The 15,850-nt window shown below is 35.0% G+C and overlaps 1 protein-coding gene across 2 annotated transcripts in view; it reads right to left on the reverse strand.

Annotated features, from left to right (window-relative positions):
* The window catches only part of ZMYND11 (zinc finger MYND-type containing 11), a 178,491-nt gene that overhangs the window by 107,762 nt on the left and 54,879 nt on the right, over positions 1–15,850 (reverse strand). For both annotated transcript variants that reach the window (XM_044679763.1, XM_044679765.1), the window contains exon 2: positions 2,917–3,050. In XM_044679763.1, coding sequence (XP_044535698.1) covers positions 2,917–3,032 — 116 coding nt within the window. In that variant the 5' untranslated portion in view covers positions 3,033–3,050. The remainder of the gene's footprint in view (positions 1–2,916; positions 3,051–15,850) is intronic.

A 15,850-nucleotide genomic window follows, 5' to 3' on the forward strand; every position in this document is an offset into this window, starting at 1 on the left:
ACAATAGCCTTATTCTCTATAAATATTATTATGCCCATTATAAAAATAAGGAAACTGAGGCTGAGAGGCCTTAAGTGATTTTGGCCAAGAAGCATTAAGTAAGAGCCAAATCAATGCCTTCCCAACACCAAGTCCACAAGTAAACTGCACATTGCCTCTTACAAAAAAAAAAAACATTTCCTATATATTCTTTTAGGTCTTCGGAACCAAGTTTCTTATGGGAATATAAAAACTTCTGAGTTAACAACTGAATTTGTTGGACTGACTGAAGAAAGACTTGGGACAAAAGGGTAGAAGTTACAGTCAGCTTCAACTCAATACAAAGAATTTCAATTTAAATCTTACCCTGATTACTGGCTTATTTCTTACTGGCCACAAACATGCCCATGTCTCTCACATACAGACTAACCATGTCCACCCTTGCCAACTGTTCTCCTCTATCTCTTTTGCCTGTTGATGTTATCCAAGCAGCAAGTTCACATTAAACTACTTGAAAAGGCCTTCTACACTAGGTGCCTGCACTGTCTTTCTTTCCTTAATTTCTAACAATTTGGCTTCCAACTTCATTAGCCTAATGAAATTGCTCTATCCAAAGTTAATAATGATCTCTTAGTTGCCAAATCCAGTGGCCTTTTCTCAATCCTCATTATCCTTAATTTCTCTGCAGCCTCTGACATTGTTGCTCACCCTCTCTTCCTTGATGCTCTCTTCTTTCTAGGTTTCTGGGATACTAATCTCACCTGGTTCTTCCTACTTATCAGACCAAAGCCTCTCTGTTTCCTCTGGCTGGATCCTCTTCAAGGGCACACCCTCTAATTGCAAAGGTCTTTCAAAGTTTTGTCTGAGGGTCTTCTCTCCTCCTTTTATACCATTTCACTTTGTGATCTCATTACCTCCTATGGATGTATTATGACTATCAATTCTATTAATCCTGCCCTAACCCCTTTGCTGACCTCTAATCTTCCATATCTAAATGCCTTTCAGATATCTCAAACAGGTTGTCCAGTAGACATCTTTCCTAAACACATCTAAAACCAAACTCATTATCTTTCTCCTTCCTCCAACCCCCGCCACTGATCCCTACCCCTGTCATCTTCCCAATTACTTCAGAGAGTAACACCATCCTTCCAGTCCATTAATTCCTCACTATCTTTCATCTTCCATATATAATCTTTAGCTAAGGCCTGTATATATCACTTGTGCAATGTCTCTAGAATAAGTCCCTTTCTATCCTCTGGCACCGTCACCACTCTTGTGCAGGTCCTCATCACCTCATGCTGAACTACTGCAACAGTCTCCTAGTGGGTCTGCCGGTCTTGAGTCTCTCTTCACTCCAATCCAACCTCCATATAGCTACTAGAGTGATTTTTCTAAAGTGTAGTTTGTACCATATATGACCCCACCCCCCACTCAAAAAACTGAAGTGATTTTTTTTAAAAGTGCACTTCAAATTCTATTCCCATTCAATAAACTCCAGTGACTATCTGCTATACGATTAAATGCAAAATCCTCTGCTTGCTGTTTAAAGTCCTTCATAAACTATGTCCTTATTTGCCTTTCCAGGCTTCTTACTCCTTGTTACGCACTCTTTGATCTAGTGGCATTGGTCCTCCATAGCACAGCTCTGAGAATTTTGTCTGGCTGTCGCCATGCCTAGAATCTTCTCTTTTCTCTGTTCCAAATTACTGACCTCCTTGGCTTCCTTTAAGTTACCACTGTTTTTCATTAATCCAGCATATATCCAGACACTAGGAATGGGAGTTCTTGAGTTAGTAAAAATATTATTTAAACTTCAGGTCTTTAAATATATATCCTGGGTTAATAGTTACCAGATACCTAACTTCTTACTGGGCCTACTTTAATAAAAATTAAGACCTACTTGTAAATTGAACAATATTTGTACTGTAAATAGGCCATTTGTTTACTTTTGATGTAAAGAGGTTTGTTAGCTCAACATTCAATCTTGTTTAAAACTATTGTTATCATCACATTCTTTTAAAATCATAATATAAAAAGCATGTGTAAGGTCTTAATAATTACAAATTTCAAATCAGTCAATGAATTAACAAGATCTTAATGTGTAATATGAAAATATGAATTTAATATGAAAAAGGGTCATTAATAGTTGATTGTATTTCTGGAAAATAGCTATGTTCACTTTATTTACATTAAGAAATGAAGTTATCTATTTTCTGCATTATAACAGCTTCCTAAAAGACTTTTTCCTTCATCAGCATAATCTCAAGAAGCAAGAAATAATAAAATAGGTAATGAAGGGTAACAGTGAAATGAATAGTATTTACTTTGTTACCCTGACCAAATCACTTAAGGAAACTTTCTAAGACTATGAATTGCAGAAAAGGATTTGACCAAAAATATATATATATACATATATGCATGCAAAAGGCAATTCAAATATTTAATCTCTGCATATGCATGTTCAGTATTTAATTTTTGGTAAATATCTTTCTTGTGTTTCTCTTACTAGATGATAGAGGAGACAGATAAAAGTGACACTTAGTGAAAATGGGTGGCTGGTTTACAACCTGCACAGTTTGGGGTATCAATCAGAGCCCCAAATGACTGAATCTCAAATTAAGTGTTTCTTTAATTACTTATAAATGAATGGGAAGAACAAGTGTCATATTCAGAAGCCTAGAGGTCAAACTCTGCCATATATTGGTTGTATAGTCTTGATTTAAATATTTTCCCCTTTCCTATAAAATCAGGATGTTGATATTTACAATCAAAATGAGCTATGTAAAATACTCTGTTAAGCATTAGATAACACAATTATTTTCTATGCAACAACCCTATGCTATAAAACCGAAGTATTTTTTGATACTGATTTTTTAAATCTTTTTATACAGGGTTCACAAAGATTAATTAAAATATTTATTATGAAGTACTACTTACTTTGTAATGCGATCAATGTTAGCAATTTGCTTCTGGTTTCGAATGATCTCAATAGCTGCCCAAAGATGCTGGATAGCTTTTGTATCAGCTTGTCGTCTCTTTGTTAAGCGTGCCATGACCTATTCACGTTTTTGCTGCAGTAAAACACAAAGAACATACATATACTTAGTTATGGAATTAAGAATACCAATATCTCTTGTGATAAGTAGAACTACAGGCAATTCCTGATTTAGAAAAAAATTAATATAGTTCTAAAACATCTAGATGATGTTCTTAGTTAAACTTTGGGGCATCAAAGTTTAGAAGCCATGGAAGCCATAGTCCTAGGATTGCTGAATGCCTCTTTGCCTCAAACCTTATTCCTATCCGAACTCCAGTGAGGTCATATTGTCATATTCCGCATTTCTCTAGAACCAGTTTAAAGCACTTCTATTTATTTCTAAAGATCCCCAACTTCTATGAATATTACTTCTGTAAAATTAAAATTAGCATTTGCCATGGAACTTATTTTAGGAGACCCAACAATTGTATACAAAAGCAAACACCTCAATCTGCTTTACCTCTTAACATGAAGCTTTTAATCTACTAAAAGGAAAGACATTTTTAATAATATGTTTTAAGGTATTAAAGTAATAGCCTCTCTTTCCCCATTATTCCATCTTTTTTTTTCCTCTCCAAACTCTGCTTCAGTCATCAATTACAGTGATAGAGACAGTGTCCAAGTTTTAACAAGGAACATTACTAATTTAATAGAAGCTTACATAAATACAAAATAATTTTTTAAAAACTGCTTTATGTAAGTTTTCATTATTTTTGAAAGTAACCAAAATGTTCAGCACTTGAAAATATATAGGAACCTTATTTAATTAAAAAGATTAATTTTCCTAACTTCAAATTCATAAATCCTGAAAAAATACTACTTTCTATAACCTAAAATATTAATCTTTACAAAGTATTTTGGCTAAGAATATTATGTATCACATGCCATTATTTCAAATTAGTAAGCCAATTAAACATAAAGGCCAAGTCATATTTAAGGAGAATGGAATGATATATCTTTTAGATTGATGTAAAGGGCAGAATTCAATATCTAAAAAAATATAGAGAAAAAAACAAGTTTTGTACAAACAAAATCAATGCTGGCAAATACAAAGTGTTGAATAAAAATTTGACATCCAAGATAGAAAGGAAATGAACATTTATAAATGTATTATGACCACTGAAAAACTGAACAAAATATGACCAAGGGCCATTATTTAATGCATAAGTTGTAAAAAGATATGCCATATTCAAAAGAAGAAATGTATGTGGGGAAAACGTCCCAAATGACTAATTGTAAGAGAAATGCAAAATGAAATAATTTGAGGGTTTCAATTCATATTAAGTGAATCAAGAAAATTGTCAAAAGATGTTGTTGTTCAATTGTTTTCAGTTGTGCCTGGCTCTTCATGAACCCATTTGAGGTTTTCTTAGCAAAGATCCTGGAGCAGTTTAACATTTCCTTTTCCAGCTCATTTTATAATTAAGGAAACTGAGGTAAATAGGATTAAGTTACTTGTCCAGAATCACACAGCTGGTTAAGTGTCTGAGGCTGGATTTGAATTCAGGAAATTGAGTCTTCCTGATGTCAAGTTGGGTCCTCCACCCCTGGGCCACCTAGCACAGATAGAGGCAATGTTAGAGAAGGCAGTCAGGTATTCTAACATAGTAATTAGATCTGTGAATTCAAATTATGCAAGAAAGGTTACTAAATGATTTATTCCCTTTGTTCCAATTAGATATCCCAAAACAATTTTAGATCGGTGCCATGACATATGCTTAATTTAGGAGCAAGTGTAAAAGATTAAATAGTATAGATTCTAATGGATGGAAAACATGTTACTGGAGATAACTATTAGAAAGGCACTGTTAGACCTTATGGTCACTTTAGTCTTTTCTAACTTGGAGGTTATTTGATAAATAATTTTGATGATATGAATATTACCAAAATACAAAATGTACAGATTAGAAATAGAAGATTTAAAGTAACTCAATCTCAGAAAAAGAAACAAAAAAAGCATTAAGTGAGCTCCAAAAGGAAAAAAAAAACCCTTAGGATCAGACAGATTTACAAGCTAATTCTATCAAACATTTAAAGAACAAAATATTTTAAAACAAAAAAAGATGCTTGAAAAAACTGGAAAAAAAAATCCTACCAAATTCCTTCCATTATAAAATTATGGTCTTAATACTTAAACTAGTAAGTTGAGCCAGATAAAGAGTTTCCATGTAACAAAGATAACTACAGGCCAATCAAATCAGTGTCATGCCAAAAAATTATTGAACTAGGAAAAAAAAACAGCAAATTTCATCTAAAGGAATAAACTACCTAAAATCTTAAGGAAAATTATTTTTTGAACATAGGAAAAAAGGGTGCCCAGCATTACTAGGTCTCAAACTAGACTAAGCAGCAGGGAAAAAAAATCAGAATAATTTGGTACTGATTAATTAAGAAATAAAGGGGTTGATCAGTAGAAGAGATTTAGGAACACGCCATAATGGCCTACTGTTTGATAAACCCAAAGATCCCAGCTATTGGGGTGAGAATTCACCTCTAGGCTTAAAAAGTGCTCAGAAAAATGGAAAACAATATGGAAGAAACCAGGTATAGATAAATATCTAATTATATCACAATAAAAATTAAAAATTACATATATAACACTTAAACATGAAAAGTAACATAAATGAAAGAAGTAAGATATTATTTAGATCTAGGGATAAGGGAAGAATTCACTACCAACAAGAGATAGAGAAGATCCTAGGAGGAAAAATGGACATTTCCAATTTCATATTAGAGGTTTTGCCCATATGAAACCAATGCAGGGCGAAAAGTAGATAAATGGGGGGCGGATCTTTGCAGCAATTTTTTCTATTAAAGGTCTCATTTCCAAGATATATAGAGAACTGATTCAAATACATAAGTATAAGAGTTATTCCTGGATTTATAAATGGTCAAAAGATATAAAAAGGCAGTTTTCTGAAGAGGAAATTCAAGCTATCAATATATCAAAAACATGCTCTAAGTAATGAAATTAGAGAAATTCAAATTAAAGCAACTCTGAGGCTCTTTATCAAACACATTGGATTGACAAAGATGACAAAAATTAAAAATGCCAGAGCAGCTGAGGGAAAACACAATCATTAATGCATTGTTGGTGGTACTGTGAACTGGTTCAGCTATTTTGGACAGCAATTTGGAACTATACCCCCAATGTTTTTAACTGGGCATACTTTCTGAACCTATGATACCACTACTAAGTCTATACACTAAAAAAAATCAGTGAGAGAAGAAAAGGACCTATATACACAAAACTGTTTATAGAAACTTTTTTTCTAGTAGTGGAAAATTGGGAAATGAGGAGGTACCCATCAAAGGGGTGAACAGCTGAAGAAGTTATGTTATATGAAAATGATGGAATACTACAGGTGCTATAAGAAATGATGAAGTGAAATGTTTCAGAGAAACCTGGGAAGATGTATGAACTGAGAGTAAAATGAGCAAAACCAGGAGAACAATTTATACAATCAATTCAGTGTCTAACCAGGACTCTAGAGCAGTGATTACCAAAGTGGGCACTACCGCCACCTGGTGGGTACTGCAGTGATCCAGGTGGGGCGGTGATGGCCACAGATGCATTTATCTTTCCTATTAATTGCTATTAAAATTTAAAAAAATTAATTTCCAGGGGGCTAAGTAATATTTTTTCTGGAAAGGGGGCAGTAGGCCAAAAGAGTTTGGGAACCACTGCTCTAGAGGATTCGATTCACAATGAAAAATGCTACCCATTGGGGGCAGCTGAGTGGCTCAGTGAATTGAGAGCCAGTTCTGGGTTCAAATCTGGTCTCAGACATTTCCCAGCTGTGTGATCCTGGACAAGTCACTTGGCCCCTATTGCTTAGCCCTTACTGCTCTTCTGCCTTGGAACCAATACATAGTATTGATTCTAAGGCGGAAGGTAAGAGTTTAAAAAAAAATGCTACCCATCACATGAAAGGTAATGGAATCAGTGTGGATTGAGTATTTTTTCTGGGACATAGCCACTGGGGGTAATTTGTTTTACATCTACATACATTCTTGTGCCTAGGATTTTGTTTTCTTTTTTGAACAGAGATAGGGTGAGGTATGGGAGGGGAACAGATTTTAATTGTTTAAAAAATTCTAAATTTAAAACTACTAGAGGATCTCACCTAACCAGCAAAACTGTATGGTTAGTATAGACTCTAGATCAGTGTTGGCAAATGTTTTTTACTTCATATGCCCAAATTGCAACTTCAAGCTGCTTGTGAGCACCCCACCCCATTACCTCAGAGAGTGTAGGGAAGAAGTTGATGGCTGGAGAGAGGAGCAGGACATGCAAAAAATGACCTTGGGCACCAGGAAGAGGGGAACAGAGCAACCACCACCACCACCCTGCCACCATGCCAGTCCTGCCCACTCACCAATACTTTTTACCAACACTGCTCTAGATAATAAGAAACAGAATATATTCTAAGAATTAGCTGAAACTTCCTTAATAAATCTCCTAAGAGGCAAAGATCAGCAAAAAAGTAATATAGTCAATTTAATACCATCTAATATGCTAAGAGTCTGCTTGGGGAGAGAAGAATCCTTACTACTTTTAAGTCCTTAGTGCCTTGAGAAATTCTATCCTTGTCCAGAAAAAAAGGGTCAAGGGAATACTGCTTGTACTCTTTTCAAGGTTGCAATTGCCAAAAACAAAGGGTAAGGGGGTAACTGGGTAGTTCAGTGTATTGAGAGCCAGGCCCAGAGATGGGAGGTCCTGGGTTCAAATCTGCTCTCAAATATTTCCTAGCTATGTGACCCTGGGCAAGTCACTGAACCCCCAGTTCCTAGTCCTTACTGCCCTTCTGCCTTAGAACCAATACATAGTATTGATTCTAAGACCTTTGAAAGGTAAAGGTTTAACAAAAAACAAATGGTAACCTTTTTTTCATGCTAGGATTGGAGTAGCTACAGCAGATAATCTACTAAACTACAACTAGGCCTACTATAGTCCAAAAAAAGAGGAAAAGGACAAATACGTACAAAAATATTTATGGTAGCTCTTTTTATAACAAATAGCCCAAAATTGAAAGCTAAGAGGTGGTATCTGCCTATTGGGGAATGACTAAACAAATTACAGAACCTGAATGTAATTTAATACTATTGTGTCATTAAAATTATGAAAGGGTTGATTTCAAAAGAAACTGGGAAGATCTTTATTGAAATCATGTGGAATAAACAATAATTCACACAATGACAACAATATGGGGAAAAACAATTTCTAAGATTTAGAACTCTAATAAATGCAACGATAAACCATGAGTTCAAAAGACTAAAGATTAAACACATTATTCACTGTCTACCTGAGGTGATGAACTTAAAATGCTGAGATCTATAGACTTTTGAGTATAGACAACTTGGGAATTTGTTTGAATAAGATCAAGGTAAGAAGTAAATTATAAGTGTATGAAAAAATACATTTTTTAAAAAATAAAAGAGCATAAGAATGTTTTACTATATATTCTACTCTGAGTATTGCTGGTTTTTACAAGTAACCAAAAAAAAAAATCCATCACATCTTTTTGATGTTTAATGCTATTCTAGAAAGCCATTAATGGAAAAGGGGAAAAAATAAGAAAAACAAACAAACATCAGAAACTCACATATTAGAGAGCACTCTATATTAGAATGTGGCATAAAATTTCTGATTTTAGAAGATCATAGCTTTAAAAGGCTTCCATATCTTGGGAAAAGTCTTTTGGATTAAAAAAAGAGAGATGCTATTGGTAAGGTTATTGTTTTTCCAGAAAACAAATTGAAAAAACGAAATACAGCAAGATGAAGACAGGAAGAGTATCCAAATCCAATAGAACCTACTTTTAGCAAGAAACTACAGCAAAACCAAGAATGGTAAGAGATCCCTGCAGTACTACATAGTCCCAGTCCATTCTAACCATGGCTTTTATTTGTTTTGCTGTTAACTTCTCTCCCTCTGGTTCTCCAAGAGAGATAGATTCCATAAGAGAAACGAATCTCTGTGTTTGTTTTTCCTTTCCTGTTGTCCTGCATGCCCAAATATACATCTTGCTTTTCTTCTTCTTGAACTGTGCATGCCACTACCTTTTTGCCAACTGTGGAGTTCATCTGACGTTCCCCTCCATCATGTTCCAAAAATTTCATTAATACTTGTAATGATAGCAAATCATGATTTTAAAAATACATAATTTCAGTCTAAACTAATTATAATGGCTTTCTTGTGAAAGGAAGGGAGAAAGTGGTCAAAGTACAGAGTGTGAGGGACATATTAAGGATACCATTAACCCCAACAAGGGACACCTATCAAGCCTCTGTTGTATGCTGTGCACTGGTTTTTTGAGGACACAAAGACAAAAGCATGGTCCCTGCCTTAAAAGAGATCCCATTCTAACTGGGGAGACAATGTACAAACAACCACATAGAAACCACATTAGGAAATGCTTCCTATAGAAAGTGGAACTTTAGCTTATTCCTGAAAGAAGCAAGCCGTGAAATTTGGCATGGATGCTGAGGAAAATGATACAGGATAAAATGAACATATTCTTGCAGGGGCTTTTGTGAGGAGTGTCTGAACAAGTCTTACTATACAGGTGTAATGGAAAAGTACTGTATTATATGATGAATTCAACAAAAAGTGGAGAAGCAAGCCAAGATATGCTAACTGATGCAACGTGAAATAAAACATCAATAAGATAACATACAATATTCTCAACTCAAAAAGACAAAACACTGAGCCAAGAGACAGAATGTCTTGTCTGTGGAACAGCCAGGGGGCCAGCAACACTGGAGAATAAGGCCTAAAAAGAATGGAAAGGCAGGAAGAGGCTGGTTATGAAGGGCTTTAAATGTAAACAGAGCATTTTGTATTTGATTCTAGAGACAACAGAAGGTCACTAGAGTTCTCTGAGTTGGGGGTGGGGAGGAGTGGAGTTTGACATGGCTGAACCTGTACTTTAGGAAAATCACTAAAGGCTGAATGTAGAATGGATTGAAGTTGGGAAAAGACTTGAGGCAGGCCATCCACCAGTACATTATTGTAGTAATCTAGGCATGAGGAGGCAGAGGAAAAAAGGGAGTATTCTAGAGATATTGCAAGGGTGACACCAACAGGCCACAGCAATAGAGTCCTCTCTAATATCCATTTTCTGTGTTTTAATGTGACTATATATTGAGTTTACTCAAATTCTGATTGGTGTTTGTGTCTGTTGCCACTATACTTTGGACCAGGTCCAGCCATGCTTCATTTCAATTTCTGTCAATCTCTTCACCAGCTATCATGCCAATGGAACTAGAAGCCATGCTCTCAAGGACTTAATTCTTTTATCCATTCAATTCCTGTATTGGAGTCTCATCTGTGCTGGTCTTTAGCCTTCCTCCACCTCAGCGAAGAGCCATCTGCTTTCCAGTAGCCACACCATCTCCTATGCACTCTTCCCCCACCTGAACCCTTCCTAATTCTGGAACCACAATCAAATCAACTCTGTCACAGTTCCTGAAAAGGATGTGTGAATCCACATACTTTCTGATACCAGAAGCCATTCCAGTAATTTCCCAAACCAAAATATATTTCTCCCTTCCCATTAAGAATATATGTTCCGGGGCAGCTGGGTAGCTCAGTGGATTGAGAACCAGGCCTAGAGACAGGAGGTCCTAGGTTCAAATCTGGTCTCAGACACTTCCCAGCTGTGTGACCTTGGGCAAGTCACTTGACCCCCATTGCCTACCCTTGCCACTCTTCCACCAAGGAACTAATACACAGAAGTTAAGGGTTTAAAAAAATATTAAAAAAAAAAAAAAAAAGAATATATGTTCCTCGCTATTCACATTCAGAGAAAGAATTATGGGAAGTAGAAACACCGAAGAAAAACAACTGCTTGATCACATGGGTCAATGGGGAAGTAAGCCATCACCCTAATGCAAATATTAATAATATGGAAATAGTTCTTGATCAATGACACATGTAAAATCCAGTGGAATTGCTTGTAGGCTATGGGAGGGGGGTGGAAAGAGGGGAGGGAAAGCACATGCATCATGTAACCATGGAAAAATACTCTAAATTAATTAATTAAATATTTTTTTGCCAAAAGAAAAAAAGGAATATATGTTCCTGAGGTCAGCTAGGTGGCGCAGTGGTTTGAGCACCAGGCTCAGAGATGGGCGGTCCTAGGCTCTAATTTGACCTCAGATACTTCCCAGCTGTGGGACCCTGGATAGATCACTTAACTCCCATTGCTGAGCCCTTGCCAGTCTTCTGCCTTGGAACCAACAAACAGTATTGATTCTAAAATGGAAGGTAAGATACGTGTATGTATGTATTTTTTTCCCTTGGGGAAGGGATGACTACCCCTTTACTTTTGTATCTATAGCCCTGAATTTTAGCATACTGCTTGGTTCATAGTAAAGACTAAATATTTTTTAATTTATTCAATAAACAATCTCATTAATTCATTTCTTGTTACATAAGCATATTGAAGTTTTAATTTTATTTAGTCAAAAATGAAATGAATATTTATTCTGACAATGTGTGATATGACAGGCAAGAATACTAATGTGATTCAGGGCTGCATTAAAGAGAGGCATAGCTACCAGGAAGTAATAACTCTGATGAACTTTGTCATACCACATGTTGAGGATTTTTGTTAGGTTCTCAGTTCAATTTTTAGGAAGGGTGAGCCTTGCGTTTATATCATATGAGACTTAGTTAAAGAAACACAGAATGTTTAGTTTGGTAAAGAGGAGATTCAAATATTTGAAGATCAGTCATGTGGAAAAGTAATTAGAACTACTGCTTACTCTCTGAGGACAGAATTCAAAGCAATAGGTAGAAGTGATGAAGAAAAAAAATTAACTTCCTAACAATTATAACTATGCAAAAGTTGAAAGTACTCCCTTAAGAGGCAGGAGGGTTTCTCTTAAGTATGACTTCCTCTTGGAAGTTAAGGAAAAAAATGATCATATGATAGTATATATGGTTAAAAGGAGTCTTCTTTAGAACTAAGGTGAAGTAGATGGCCTCTGAGATTCCTTCCAACTCAGATTACACAACTGTGTTACACACAACTGTGTTACAAAGATTATCTACTTAAGATATATAGTAGTTTCAAGATGAGTAAGTTAGGTAACTCAGGGGATAGAGAGGCCTGGCCTGGAATCAGGAAGACTCATCTTCCTAATTCAAATCTGATCTAACCTCAGACACTTACTAGCTATATGGTCCTGGGCAAGTCATTTAAATGTGTTTGCCTCAGTTTCCCCATCTATAAAATGAGCTGGCACTCATATGACATAAAATGACAAGCCACTCCAGTATCTTTACCCAGAAAACTTCAAATGGGGTAGTGAAAAGTCAGACATGACTGAAAAATGAAAACAACAACAAAAGTTGCAAGACAAACTACTAGTGGAAGGATTTCCACAATGAAAGCATCACGGACCCATAAATTTAAGTAAATGTTAGTAAGGTGTAACTTTGTTCTTCTCTCACCTTGGAAAATTGAGGCAGCCCTGAAAATACTTAGACTCATTCCAAATGAAGGTTTTCTTGTATTTTTTCCAAAATACTTTATCTTACTGTTTTAAGGTTTGAAACAGTCAAGTGCAAGACAAAAGTCAGAATATCATTCATAAAAAGATATTTTTTCTTTGGAGATATACATTTAAAAATTTCATTTTACTCATGTGATTTTTTATTATGGCCTAGGGCAAATTTTTTTCTCATCAATTATATATATATGTATATATATGAAATTCTAATGTGAACTATCAGAAAATTTGATTTTGCTTAAAAAACTTGATTTACAGGCAACTTTTTGTTGAAACCCTGCCTTCTACTGGAGGCTTCCTCCTTGTGCTTTCCCTTTGAGATTACATCTACTCTCTATTGTATACATAGTTGTATGAGTAATGTCTGTCCTTAGCATGCAGCACTTTGTTTTCGCCTTTCTCTTTGTATCCTGGGTGCCTAGCAGACTGCCTGGTACCTAGTAAGCACTCAATAAATACTAGTTAACAGATAGGAGGAAGAGGAAGAGAGAGACAGTAAAGGGGGAGGGGGGCTTATTCAACACAGAGTTGTTCTGCTATAAATTTTGGCTTCTGGATACCTACCCATATGACCCTGGGAAAATCACTTAATACCCAGCTGCCTAGCCCATACTGATCTTCTAGTTTAGAATCGATACTTTATTATCAATTCTTAGAAAGAAGGTAAAGGTTTTAAACAAATAAATAGGGGGAAAGCAAACAGAAGTGGCTGAAGAGCACTGCTACATCTCTGTAACAATTAGTTGCAAAATTGTTCTCATCTGTTTTTACTGTGGCATTTTCTTTAGCTGGTTTTGCAGATTCAGAACAAAAATAAATATATACTACGTTATATTTTTCCTCAAGTACGTGGCAAACTAAAATTTCAATCCTTTACTATCAAAGTTCCTCCATCACATATGTATCATACCACTTAAATATTTAGCTATGTACATCTTTAACCAAAACATTCTGATACTTGCACCTTTTTAGAAAATGCACTTTGGGAGTTAGCCATTCAACATGTTATATTATTCAATATTGTCCCCTACAACTCTTATTAAAACATATCAGCAGACAATGCTCACCTTCTTGATAATCAAGACCTAAAAACTCATATGTTCTATTAACAGGACTAACCACAATTTAGCTGAATCTCCTATCAATTTGCATTTGTTACCCTGTCTTTATTGTTTCATATACTTCTGTAAGCCTACATAGTGAGATACCTTTGTTCATTATTTTGTACTGCTAATAACTGAATATGCCTAAATAATTGTGTCAGAGACAATACTATCACAGTAAACCTAAATTTCCTTTTTATAAAGCCCATAAACCCACACATGATATACTTTAAAATTATATATTCTTGCTCTAAGTAGGTAAAAAACCTACACACACAACTGAACAAATGCTTATGTTTTCTAGAGAGCACTTTTAAAAATAACTTTTTCATTTTCTAGAAAGAAATTTTAATTGAGTTGTTTTTAAAGCCTTTGAATGTAATTAGAATTCAAATCTATCTTCTCTGATCCTGGCATCTTTTGCCCATTGTTATCTTTTTCAGAGGTTTCAGAAAACTACATTAGCTGTCTTTTATAAGTCAACCTAACTTTTTATAACTGTATAATGTGAGTAATTGATTTTGTATACCTCAGGAAAAAAGGTTTTATTTCAAAATATGCTTACAAATTATAAAGGTAACCATGTCTAAAAGTGTAATACTTATTAGTGTCGAATATTAAATCTTAGTAAACACCACTAGAAGTTCACTTTTATCTATAGGTCTTTTTAAAAACTGACTTAAGAGGGGCAGCTGGGTAGCTCAGTGGATTGAGAGCCAGGCCTAGAGACAGGAGGTCCTAGGTTCAAATCCTTCCCAGCTGTGTGACCCTGGGCAAGTCACTTGACCCCCATTGCCTACCCTTACCAATCTTCCACCTATAAGTCAATACACAGAAGTTAAGGGTTGTAAAAGTGAAATTTGGGAAATTTTCCTTCTTACAGGGTTTAAAATTTAAAAAAAAATTGACTTAAGAGTGCTGAAGCTACAATTATAAACTATGTTAATCCCAGATTTATGATCTAAATAATCCCAAGTAAGCAAAATACTAAAGTACTCTACTTTTACCAGACGCTGAGACTGAAATTGTGGCATATCACATGCTTTGGGCCATGCTGCAGTTTCTAAATTCGTTGAGTGCAAAGCTAAGTAAGAAGACTCAAACTACTTGCTAGTTTCATTTGCCTTCATTCCAGCTCACTACATTTCCAAAATTCAATCGACAAATGTTTATGAAATACCCAACTGCTTATATTTTGTATTTACTTGTTTAGTTAGCCATGTAAGAACACATTAAATGTGATTCAGACAAGTCATTTAAGCTCAGCAAAGTTAAAATTATTCATTTATTTCTCTAAGCCACATACAAAAGCATTATCTGAGAATAGTTAAAACAAGAAAATTGAAATTCTAAAAATCTACTTTTAGCTTATACCCAACAAATTATCTAGTGATTTGACGTCAAGAGTGATTTGACGTCAAGAGTCTGATCATTTAATGAGACTACAAAACAAATTTTGTGTGGTTTTTTACTCTACCTATAAAATGAATTTCCCTTTGATCAATTTTTTACTCTCAATTATACTATAAATTTAAAATTATAAAAGCTCGTTTTGTCTCTGAGAGTAAAAAAATAAAATAATGTAGTGTAGGGGCAGCTGGGTAGCTCAGTGGAGTGAGAGTCAGGCCTAGAGACAGGAGGTCCTAGGTTCAAACCCGGCCTCAGCCACTTCCCAGCTGTGTGACCCTGGGCAAGTCACTTGACCCCCATTGCCCACCCTTACCAATCTTCCACCTATGAGACAATACACCGAAGTACAAGGGTTAAAAAAAAAATAATGTAGTGTATTCCACTAAAACTGAAGATATTTGCTAAATGAATTGTTTTATTTTTAATTATGATTTCTAAATAATAAGTTTTAAGAAAATGTAAGACAAAAATACTTTAAAGACTTTCCCTCATTTGTGTATGTTCCTACACATGTGACATTTTATACTTTAACATGAACATTATCAAGTAAATATTAAAAATAAGAATAGCTATTCAATACTAAAAGTAAAATAAGAGATGGCTATCTATTCTTATTTTTAAATTAGGTTCCTAATAATTCTCTTTTCCAGGCAATTGCTTTTAGAGTGGCACTCTTTATGGTATACTACTCAAATTATAAATTTCACATCTTCTATCTCCTTAAACACTTAATTTCCTCCGTTGGCAAATAACTACATCTGCCATTTCTACAATTGTTGCTATATACTGACTCTACAGA

Source organism: Gracilinanus agilis, chromosome 5 (genome assembly GCF_016433145.1).
Source record: "Gracilinanus agilis isolate LMUSP501 chromosome 5, AgileGrace, whole genome shotgun sequence".
Classification (NCBI taxonomy): Eukaryota; Metazoa; Chordata; class Mammalia; order Didelphimorphia; family Didelphidae; genus Gracilinanus; species Gracilinanus agilis.